Source organism: Humulus lupulus, chromosome 5 (genome assembly GCF_963169125.1).
Source record: "Humulus lupulus chromosome 5, drHumLupu1.1, whole genome shotgun sequence".
NCBI classification, from domain to species: domain Eukaryota; kingdom Viridiplantae; phylum Streptophyta; class Magnoliopsida; order Rosales; family Cannabaceae; genus Humulus; species Humulus lupulus.
Genome location: NC_084797.1, coordinates 208,077,893 through 208,089,593, shown reverse-complemented (window position 1 = coordinate 208,089,593; position 11,701 = coordinate 208,077,893). Strand labels below are relative to the sequence as shown.

Genomic DNA, 11,701 nt, shown 5'->3' with positions numbered 1-11,701 from the left:
CACCAAGGAAACTTTGAGGCTAAGTCTTGGTCTAGGAAGTATTTTCCCTAAGGTAAACTTTCACTAATCTAGGTTTTTGTAAAGTTTTAAGCATAGAGTTTCAAATAGCTAATTGACTATGTTGTTGGGGGAAGTTTGTTAGGGTTTTTGAAAGGTTTTTAAGGAGTCAAAGCTTATAGGAAGGTCCAAACCTTAAGCAAGAACACCAAAGAGGTAAAAAGTTTACTTTTGATGAGTTTGTTGTAGGGTTTTTAGTTTTAAGCATTATTTTGTATATCTAATGCTTAGAGTTTCTTGTTGATGATGTAATAAGGTTATGGTAGTTGTTTAATAATTTTTATGATGCATGTGTATTGATTTTTGAAAATGGGAACCAAAACCCCCAAGGGTTTTGTAGGATACCCTAAAACAAAACATGTTTTAAGCTGTGACTTCCAAGGGGTCAAGCAGCCACTGTATATTGTTTTTGTAAAATTAAATTTTACTGTTATGTTGTTGAGATTGAGTACATAAAATTGAGCTTTTGAAACACTAAAAAATGTTTAGAAATGAGTAAGTTATGCTATTTCAAAGTTTAGGTAAAAAACTGTTTTTTCGTATTCTCATTTTCGGAACCAAGTTTGGACAGCCACTGTATAGGGCAAATGAACCCAGTTTTTTCTAATATTTTGTGGACATATTTCTGGCATAACCTATTAGTCCACTGTAAAATTTGGTAAGAAAATATTAAACGGTTTGAAAGTTATTAACTGTCAAAGTTTGGAAAAAATAAGGACTTGAAAATAAGGTAATTTTTACCTCATTGTTGGAAAATGATTTCACCAATCAAAAATGCTCCTTTTGACCTAAGATTTTACAAAGACCTAAATGGCATAACAAAAATGGAATTGGGAAATTTTGGTAACAATTGGGTAAGTAAATTTCAAGATATGAACTAACGAAATATGTAGTTAAAAATGTGAAAAAATAGGTTTTTCACACTTAGTGTAAAAATGATATTTTGGAACATAAGGTAAAAAGTAAAATTTTGTTTATTTCAAGATATAAAATGGTAAGTCTTGAAATCATATTTTCACTAAAATTTACCCTTTGAGTTTAAATGAATTATTTTTATTAAAGAGTTTTTATTCTTTCTAAAAATAAGAGATTTAATTTATTAATAGTTAATAAATTAAAAGAGGGTTTAAAACCCTATATTTTGAGAAAATAATTAAATGAATGATTTTTCTAGTAAGTAAAATTGATTAATTGCTTTTGGAAAATTAATTAGTCAAGATGAGAAATTTATAACGGTTTTCCTAATTAAGACAAATTAGGCAATTTTCTTAAAACGGTTTTTAGATATTAAAACCTTAAGAAAAATAAAAGGAAAATTTAAAGAGTTTATTTTCTTTAAAAATAATTAAGGAATTTATTTGTATTTTCTGGATATAACACCGGCTAAAATCTTACATATTTTAACCGACTAGTCGAAAGTGCGGGTTAATAGCGATACCTTGAAAGAGTAAGATTTTTAGCGGGTTGTGGGGAAATACCATTGTGATACCCGAGCCTAGGTATCGAGACCTTAGGATAGGTCTCCCCGAGACTTAGGGTTTAGTCTCGAATATTTTGTATAACTTTCCTTAATAGGTTTAAAACCAAATAAGGATTATAAATCCTTACAAATGACTTTTATTAAAATGACCAAACTGCCCAAAATAATAATAATGAATTATTAGTGCCATAATTAATCCGAGTATACTGTATGGATAACTACAGTATTGGCTAAGCGTAACTGGACTGAACGTTGGAGGGAGAAAACTTGCTGAGCGCTAAGGACTCCAAGTAAGTCAACTTATATTGTATGGCTGCAACATGAAATGATTATTGTCTTGTATGTTAGTATAGGGATACATGCACATATATAGGCTGTCATAGAAAGTTGCTTAGAGACGTTAGTGTAGTGAGTCCTGATTTAGAAAATATGAACGGTAGAAGTCCGTCATATCCTAGATTGTTGATCCCCGTCACACTGCTTGATTTTATTTATGTCCGGTTCATTACCGCGACGAGTGGCCATGAGATGAGGATAAGCTGGTTAAACCTAGGGGCGCCAAGATAAATGGGACCTAGGGGCCCTCATGCTTACTTAATCATTGGACGGTTAGAATCCGAGCAAGTGCTCTGATAAGTTATTCCCGGATAGCAGCCGTGAATATTGGCCATTCCGTGAGAGTGCCTAGAGATACTAGGGGTTGCCAAGATAGAGTGAGGTTGAACACCCTAGGGGCAGCTGCTCACCAGCACCACTGATTAACATAGAAGTCTCCGTAAAACCGTGTAAATTGGATTACGCTCTTGGATAAGTAGCGATGCCCTAGGTAACACGATAGTTACCCTTGATGAGAATATTTATTGGCTAGATCTTAGTGTGGAGACTCGGTTCTCTTTTACAGATTAGCAATTATGTTGGAGGGCGCGTTACGCATGGATGGTTAGAAATTGTCGAGCGTTGGTCTCGAATTATGTTGTGATATAATATATCTGCTTGCTCTGGGATTTTCTGAGTGCAGGGATATAATTGTTGATAAGATATAGTTGTGATATAATATATCTGCTTGTTCTGAGATTTTTCTGAGTGCAGGATTTTTATCTAGATATGAATTAATTTATCCTTGGTTATCAGGCATGACCATAAGTTTGCCAGGACGCTTTAGCGTTCTTGAAATTGATTGTGTAGGGTCCGGATGGGTCCGGATCCCTATTTCTCTATCTGCTTTGTTTGAAAGTTGATCTTACTAAGCGTTTTCGCTTACCTAGTTGTTTCATGTTGTAGGTAAGGGCAAGGGCAAGGCAGAGCAGTGAGCGCTGGAGTCTTCCTTGCAAATGTACATGTGGACCGACCTTTTGGGAAGCCTTTTTATTTTTGGAAATATTGTGTAATTTTCCTAAACTAGGCTCACTCTAATCTTTATAAAACATGTTTGTAACTAAATGTTAAGTATGGCCATACGACTTTTTAAAAAGTTTTTTTTTCTATGGGTTTTTGAGACATTTTGTTAAATGAAAACATTTATATTTCCGCATTATCGAGTCTTGAAAATCCGGGTCGTTACAACATCAACAACTATTTATGCAATCTTAGAAGCCACACCAGCAACCTCATAAGAGACTTCAACATCCTCAACATTCACACCAACAACCTCAAAAATCTCATATGCATTCTGAGCTTCAGCAACCTCATTATACTCATCAGATGAATGAAATTGCTTATAAGGTGATTTGGTTATTTGGGGTTGATTTGGTTGTTTTGGATTGCTTTGGTTGATTTGTGAGTTTAATAAATAATAAAAGAAAATTTCATTTGGATCAACCTTAGCAACCACACCAGCAAACTTGGATGAAACCTCAACAACCTAATAAGTTATATCAACAATTTCTTATGTAACGTCAAAAACCACACCAATAAACTTAGAAACCACACAAGTAACATCAACAACCTTATATGAAAATTATGTTCATATCATTGAACTCATAGGTTGAATGAGGTTTCTTATAAGGTTGCTTTGCCATTGATTTGGTTGCTCAACATCCTCAATAACTACACCAACAACATTAGATGTAACTTCAACAATATAAGATGCAACTAGTTGCTTAAATAGGTTTCTTAATGGTTGTTTTATAGGTTGCTGTTGACAGTGAAATCTCGTCAACGAAATTAGATCGAAAAACTCAAAGGTAAGTATGGAGATATTTAGATAAGAACTTAGGATGAACTTATGAAAGGATAAACACAGATCAATAATGGAGTAAGCCCTTGTATATTTCTTAATAGCCTGAGTGTACAATGAATTTTCTAACCCCTTTTCTGGAGGGGTGATGATCTATTTATATTGGAGCTCTAATGGCTCCTCATACATTGTGGTCCCAGGGGACAAGATTGTACATAGGTACATTGTAAGGGTAGTGGCACAGGTCGTGGTGGAGCAGAAGGTCATGGTGTCGGCCTAGTACATAGTCAGAGGCATGCATGTAGTGCTTCCACTCTCTGTACAAATCCGTGCCTCCACTACTTGTGTTATACAGATGTCAGGGTCACGCTTCTGTCCTCCTCATGGTCGTACGTCCTGCACCTGTACACGTACGGGTGCTTTGTACCTGATGGTTATTCTTGCATCTCCAAGGCACGTATCTGCTCAAAGTTATCCCACATTCTACTAAGTGTAGGAAAGCTTGCGTGTTAACATGAACGATATACTCAGTCATCTACACCACTATTGGCTTGATACCAAATAGTTCTTGGGTCTCTCCTTATTGCTCCTTGTACGCTCCTTCTAGAGGTCTTAGACCCCATACAAGTACGCGAGGCGTGAGACCATGGTGGTGCGAGGTCATGGGAGCTGCAAGACCATGGTGGTGCGAGGCCATGTGAGCCGCGAGACCATGGTGGTGCGAGGCACCTTGGGGGGCCGCGGGACCATGGTGGTGCGTGGCATATGGACAAGGCAGGGTGCACCTCACTTGGCGGGAGGCTCATGGGCGACGCCACTGATGCACTTGCGCGAGACATTGCCTGGGCGAGGCTGCTGGAGCATTTGCGCGAGACACTGCCTGGGCGAGGCTGCTGGAGCATCTGCGCAAGATGCTGCCTGGGCAAGGCTGCTCGAGCACCTGCGCGTGCGCGAGACGCTGCCTGGGCGAGACTGCTGGAGCATCTGCACGAGACGTTGCCTGGGCGAGGCTGCTGGAGCACCTGCGCGAGACGCTGTCTGGGCGAGGCTGCTGGAGCATTTGTGCGAGATGCTGCCTGGGCGAGGCTGCTGGAGCACCTGCGCGTGCGCGAGACGCTGCCTGGGCGAGGCTGCTGGAGCACCTGCGCGAGACGCTGCCTGGGCGAGGTTGTTGGAGCATCTGCATGAGACCCTGCCTGGGTGAGGTTGCTAGAGCATCTGCGCGAGACGCTGCCTGGGCGAGGCTGCTGAAGCACCTGCGCGAGACGTTGCCTGGGCGAGGCTGCTGGAGCATCTGTGCGAGACGCTGCCTGGGCGAGACCCATAGGTGCGCGGGCGGCCTCGCGAGGCGTGGTGCATCATGGTGCATATTATCGAGATGGGCATGTCTAGGATGTAGTCACTATTGTGAGGACCGAAGATTCCATCATTTGATCCGTGGTCTCTTGGGACTACCTCGGGAGTGTGTTACGTTTTCTTTTGGCTTCTATAGAGGTTATTTTGCGCAATGTGGCCCATCCTCATATGAGCATTTAGGTCTTAGGCCTTAGGCTCTAGGCTAGCCCGAACTCTATAACTTAGCTTGTGTTGCTCGTTGGGTCAATTCTTTCACGTTCGCAGACCCTTACTCATTTCAATATGGGATCATGTATTTTTTCTTTTAGTGTGGATTTTTGGTATCCACAGTTGCTTAAGGATTATTTAAATAGTTGTAATGATTGTTGTATAAGTTACTTAATATGAGTGAGAGTTGTTGAATATGTTTCTTAATGGTTGTTGAATAGGTTGATTCATGTGTTGCTTATCATTTGTTAAAATAGTTGTAAATGTTGCTATGTAGGTTTCTTGGAATGATTGTAGTTTGTTACATAAGTTGCTTAAGGGTTGTTTGATATGTTAATTAAGTTGCATAAGGGTTGCTTAAGTAGTTGTTAAGGTTGTTGTATAAGTTGCTTAAAATGAGTGTGAGTTGCCAAATATGTTGCTTAAGGGTTGTTGAATAGGTTGCTTAATGATTTTTTATCACATGCTTAAGTAGGTGTAAATGTTGTTATGTAGGTAGCTTCAAATGATTGTGATTTTGTTAAATAGGTTGCTTAAGGGTTGTTTGATATGTTGATTAGGTTGTATAAGAGTTGCTTAAGAAATTATAAATATTGTTGTACAAGTTGCTTAAAATGAGTGTGAGTTGCTGAATATATTTCTTAAGGGTTGCTTTAAATGTTGTTTATGAATGTCTCTTTAAATCGCTTTAAAATTATTAAAGAAATACATTAAATTATAACAAAATTAAAAAAAAAACCATCAAAAATTTTTAGCAACCCATAAGACAGTATAGCATGTAAAAAAAAAAATTTAGTCACATCCAGCAACCCATATAACAACTTGTTAAGAAACCCTCAAAACTTATAAGCAAAAAGCAACCCATAATACTAAGCAGCTACATGTAAAACAGCCCGTTAAGAAATCATTGAAACTCCTTAGCAACCCATAAAACTACATTGCAACTCTCTATAGCAACCTTAAGACTACACAACAACCAATTAAGCAACCCATAATACTAATTAGCAACATATAAAACATCCTATTAAGAAACTCTGGAAAATCTAAAGCAACATTATGCAAAAACATAGAAAACAACCCACGAACCTCATAAGCAACCCTAAAGACTATATAGCAACCCTTACGACTACATAGCTAGGAACCCTTTATAGAAACTCTTACAACTATATAACAATCATTAAAACTATATAACAACCACTAAAATTATATAGCAACTCCCTATAACAACCCTTAAAACTATTTAGCAACCCATTAAGCAACATAAGCAAAATAAATAATAATCAACCAACCTAACCAACATAATAGGCCTAGTATATACAAATTATTGTCATAAACACCAAGTGCAGTGAAACACCCATGTAATAGAATCAATTGCAATTATTATAAAGCATACCAAATCAAATCCAGTGAAACATAAAACTCTTTAAATCAAAACAACTAGTAATATGCTCTAAAATAATGGGTCATAGAACCCCCAAAGTCAAAATTAATGCACACATTGTGATGCTCACTAACTCTTAGACGTCCTTAATGTCAAATGAAGAAAAGGAACAATAAAAAATAAAGGGTGCAAGCTTGTGCTCCAGAAACAAAAGGGAAAATAAATAAGATAGGAAATGAAAGAAACTCAAAACCATTAAACTTACCATAAAACCCTAAATTCTTACTGTAGAGACGAAGAATAAAAGATAAGAAAGTGAAACAAAGAGAAGAGAGAGAAGAGAAACAGGAAGAAAAGAAGAGAAGAAAGTGAAACAAAAAGAAGAGAGATAAGAGAAACGGGAAGAAGAGAAGAAAAGAGGAATTGAAGAGCAGTGAAGAAGAAGAAAAGAGAGAATGATAGATGACACTAAAGAGCAATGAAGAAGTAGATAATAGAGAGTGAAAAGAAATAAGAAGAGAACGTAAAAATGAAAAAGGTAAAATATATTTTAATATAAAAGTGAAAAAAAAAAACATAAAAGTAGAATTTTTTTTTTGGAAAAGTCGTATGCTCGGTGATTTCTCTTGAAAAGAAAAGGAGGGGATAGACGGAAAAAGAGAATTTGGAAGGAGGGGGGATTTATAAAATCTGACAATTTTTTATTTATTTCATATAGAATTTTACAATTATATTTTTATTAGACCACTTAATTTAATATTTTTTTAATTTTATTTATCAGAGATTTTTTTTTCTTTTTCATATATGAACCAATTGTGTAATAAAACGTGTTAAATGAACTAAGAATTAATGTTAGAAGCTTACAACGTCAAAATAAAAAGAAATATATAGAGAGTTAAGTAACAATTTAAGAAATAAAAAAAAAATTCACCGGGAATTAGTTGCGGAACCAGGGCGGGTTTTTACCCACCCCATCCCACTCCAATTATATTAGGGAAAAAAAAGTGCATACTCCTCTCACCGCACTACCATGCCGTTTCTGCTTAAGTTCTGAGCTCCAAGCCAATTTTCTCTTGCTCTCTAATCTGCTTATACTACTAATAATTACATATATAATAAAAAAATTCCGAGCAAGACGATTTCAGAATAAAATTGCTTATTTGAAGTATATAAGGATTAAGGCATATACTTTGTAGTTAAAATAAAAATAAGATCTTTAAAGATTTTTAGGAGAGAAGCTTTGTAGAACTGTACACTTGAGACACGTTTGTGTATGAATGAGGCCAAACAGATAAACAGGGCAGAAATATGCTTGTAAAGAAAGCAAGTCAACATATGTGAGGTGCTTTCGATCATTGAGAACATTGTATCGCTGCCATTTTGCTAAAAAAAATCTCTTCAATTTAAGCTAAACGAGAACTTTCTAACACAGTTACCTTATTTCTCTCTCTGGGCCAAACATGCCCCTAAGATGAGTTGTGTACCTACTACCATCTAAAGCAACAAACAAAATGACAATTGTATCATGTCAACAAAACCATGAGCCTGAGGATAATAAACACTCCAGTATTTAGCCCACAAAATAACTGGAAATACTTGAAGCACAGAGTGACCTAAACGAAAACGACATCCCTTGAGCACAGTTACATCACTAAAATTTTAAACCGTCCATATGGGGCTCGGATGATCTCGCAGTAGCAACTTCAACGAGATTTCTTCGAAAGGGCAATGACATTAAAGTCGAGTGAGTCGGGATTTTTCTGTATCATGCCTAGTATGACTTTAGCAGCATCCTGTTCAAGTGAAAAACAAGAAAAATTACCAGTGGAACAGGCTCAAAAAGTTGGGAGAACTGGCTAGGTTACAGCAACAAACGAAAAAGGACTTGGTTGCATCAAGGCCACATTCAATGGATAGACATTTAAAAATGAAACAATAGGAAACCATTTTACCAAAGTTATATAATAGCATCCCAATTACCCAGTAAATCATTTATGTACAGGCATATATACCTGCAAAAGAGTGCTTGGGGAAGATGCACCATGAGAGATTGGTCCTGTCTTTCTTCCGTCAAGCTCGTACAGAACACCTATGAAAAGGTTTGGTATGTAAGTCATACTATATACACTTAAAAATTCTTCAGAATGTGTCTAATAATTTCAGCGGGAATACATTTTGATACTATAAAACCCACACACAGAGATAGAGAACCAACAAAGAATGTACCATCCACACATGTGAAGCAGATAAAATGAGTATTCACATTATCAGAAGCCTGCAAAGAAAAAGTGGTAAAATGAGAGACAACTGGACAAACTAAATAACAAATGTATCACATTACTTTTAGTTGTCATTTTTTTTTTGGGTGGAGGGAATTGAACTGAAAAAACTTTTTGGAGATAAAGATTGGAGAGGACAGTCCGAAATATAAATGGGTAAACCAAATCAATCAAATGCTTGTATTTCTTCCTAATGTGCACTCTTTTAACTTAAAAACAAAACCTCACTAGGTCAAAATAAATGTAAGCCTAATCACCTATAATTTTAGACACCTTACCTCTGTCTCACCAGCAGTCGCTGCTATGGAATGAGCAACTTCCATTTCTCTGTCATTCTCAAGATATCGTGCTCGCTACACATATATAAACATGCAAGAATGAGACAGAAGAAAGGAATTATGTAGGTATACATCAAATGATGAAGCCAAATATAGAAGTAGAACCTCTAATGGACCCAAGCTCGCAGTAGATTTGAAAAACTTATCTAAAAATGACCCATCATCTGAAAATAACAACAAAGCACGCCAAAATAGTTTGTACAATAAACAATAATGAAACGATTGCTTAGATAAGTTAAGATTCATTATTATAGGGATAAAACAAAATGCAATCAGAAAATGCTATTCAAAAACATGAAGAACTATCCCTGCAAGTCTTTTACGTGATTTTGTTTTTTAAATGACAAGGGTGTGTTTCAAAATATTTTTATTCCAAACCTTTGAGTTGTTCTAAGGTGAAACAATGGAAGAGAAATAAATTTTTGCTGAAAAGTCCTGACAACAAGCATAGCTGTTCGAAGTGATTCGAACTATTTTAAACAGCTTTGAACAAATCTGATTCAATCTAGTTTAAACAGCTTAGAACAAGTCTGAAGTGGTCAGTTCTAAGAATAACTCAAAATTAAAATCTACTTATAAAGATGCCATAACATTTAAATAACAAAATGTTACGCGACCACCATATGCATATGCAGCAAATATCATCAGTGAAAGAAAAAATCCGTAGACAAAACTTACGAAGCTTGATCTCTGAAGTGATATTTGCAACAGCATGCAGAAGTCCAACTGTTCCACAAGCATTTCCCACAGTTTGTTTCATAAAGTAAACTTTACCATGAGGTTCCTATAACCAACAAATTGTTTTACATGAAACCAATTTTTAATGCCAAATTTTTTACATAAATGCTAGGATTAAATGTAAGCACCACTCACCTTCATTTCATTTGCCTGTAGCATTCTCTCTTCTTCACTCTGGATACAGTTAAAACTTTTAAAATGACCATCCTCCCGTATATAAGAAAATCAGAAATAAACTAAAGAAAATTAAAACAGATACCTGTGAGGTTATAGGATAAAGGAATAGCACGGCCAATACAGGCTTTGGAACCATTTCTAAAAGTTCTTGATCAAATCCATAAACATCGTAGCATTCTGCTTCAGTCTCCGGAAGACCAAGCCCCCATAGGAACTGCATCATGAAAATTGCACGCTAAAACGAAGATTCCTTTTACTTAAAATATGCTTCACCGTACATTCAATCACAAAGTTTCTATTTCACAAGGTTAAAGCATAGACCATCCTACTATAAGTGGCACTTTAAAACTCACAACTCATAGGAGGAAAAATCTTTAAATTTCGGCTAATTTAACCACCAAAACTAAAGTTTCTTTTTCTTTTGTTCTTTTCTTTTTTTTGCAAGACACCCACCCAGCAGTAGCAAAACCCAGAACTTTTTTTTTTTTTGTTTTAATTTCTTTTGGAAATTTTGAATAAACAGGCATTCACTCTTCTCAGAAAACTTTGTAGCGAACTCATTATGGTCCAAGTCCCTTCCATAAGGCAGGTTGAGTTGAAGTTCTTAAAATTTAAAACCTTCCATGCAATTAAAGCAAATTTTTCCAAAGAATCTTCACTTGAGACTCAGAATATATTCATAACATAAACAATAAATGAAAGAAAGAAAAAAAAAAAACTCAAAATTTGAAAATCGATTACTAAGTTTGAGAGATAAAATCTGGAAAAGGAAAAAAAATAAAGACCTGGTTCATGACATCGGGATTAGCTTCAAGAGGAAGCCACCTCTTTGCAGCAGGACTTTCATCTAAAGTAGCCATTGTTGGAAGATGAGAGATTCTGCGTTTGGTTTCGTAGGGTTTTCAAGATTTGGAAGGAATCGGCAGAGGATTGAGACTGAGAAGAACAAGTGTGAGTCGAGCAGTTTCCTATTGGTTATAAGTTATATATATGTTTTGGATGGTATGGATCTAGAAGCTGCTTCAATAGTCATCCGAAGATAATTAAGCCCATCTGAAAAGCCCAAACTGCATAACAACAAAAGTTCCATCTATTATTATTAAAAAATAAAGGTTTCATAATTTTATATTTGTAATAAATATTATATATATATATATATATATGAATGTCAACAATCAAAAATTACTATGTTACTAAAGTTAAATATCAGCGATACTTCTTAATTTTATTGAAGATAGTTACCCGATTTCTTTTTATGACACATTTATCTATATAAATAAGAATCTTTTCTTATTGAAATGATACATAAGATTTCACTTTTTTTTTTGCATTACTATTTATTTATCTATTTTTCTGATTTATATTTTAGTTTATTCTCAATAGTTTCATAATACGTTATCAGCACGAGTTTCTAACCAAAGTAAATATTATTTACTGAATAATACAGATTACTGATTTTTTTATCCATGGATGATTATTTTAATATTAGTTTTTAAATTAAGATACAATAAT

The 11,701-nt window shown here is 35.6% G+C and overlaps 1 protein-coding gene across 2 annotated transcripts; it reads right to left on the bottom strand.

Annotated features, from left to right (window-relative positions):
• Positions 1-7,964: 7,964 nt before the first annotated feature.
• Positions 7,965-11,156, bottom strand: LOC133778097 (ubiquitin carboxyl-terminal hydrolase 3). Of its 2 annotated transcripts, none has more exons than XM_062217922.1 (9): positions 10,975-11,156; positions 10,272-10,403; positions 10,148-10,186; positions 9,953-10,058; positions 9,380-9,438; positions 9,215-9,289; positions 8,830-8,932; positions 8,670-8,746; positions 7,965-8,450 (listed from the first exon to the last, which is right to left on the bottom strand). In XM_062217922.1, the coding sequence occupies exons 1-9, from the start codon at positions 11,047-11,049 to the stop codon at positions 8,361-8,363; spliced, it is 756 nt and encodes a 251-aa protein (XP_062073906.1). In that variant the 5' UTR covers positions 11,050-11,156; the 3' UTR covers positions 7,965-8,360. The 2 variants fall into 2 exon arrangements, with proteins under 2 accessions (XP_062073906.1, XP_062073907.1); XM_062217923.1 differs by having other exon boundaries at positions 8,884-8,932.
• Positions 11,157-11,701: the final 545 nt, after the last annotated feature.

Excerpts from the sequence above, each read along its gene's own strand:
- LOC133778097 (XM_062217922.1), bottom strand. The coding sequence starts at position 11,049 with ATGGCTACTTTAGATGAAAGTCCTGCTGCAAAGAGGTGGCTTCCTCTT. Across the intron at positions 8,933-9,214 it reads CGACTGCTGGTGAGACAGAG|GCTTCTGATAATGTGAATAC; the intron begins GTAAGGTGTCTA and ends TTTTCTTTGCAG. Across the intron at positions 8,451-8,669 it reads CCCCAAGCACTCTTTTGCAG|GATGCTGCTAAAGTCATACT; the intron begins GTATATATGCCT and ends TCACTTGAACAG.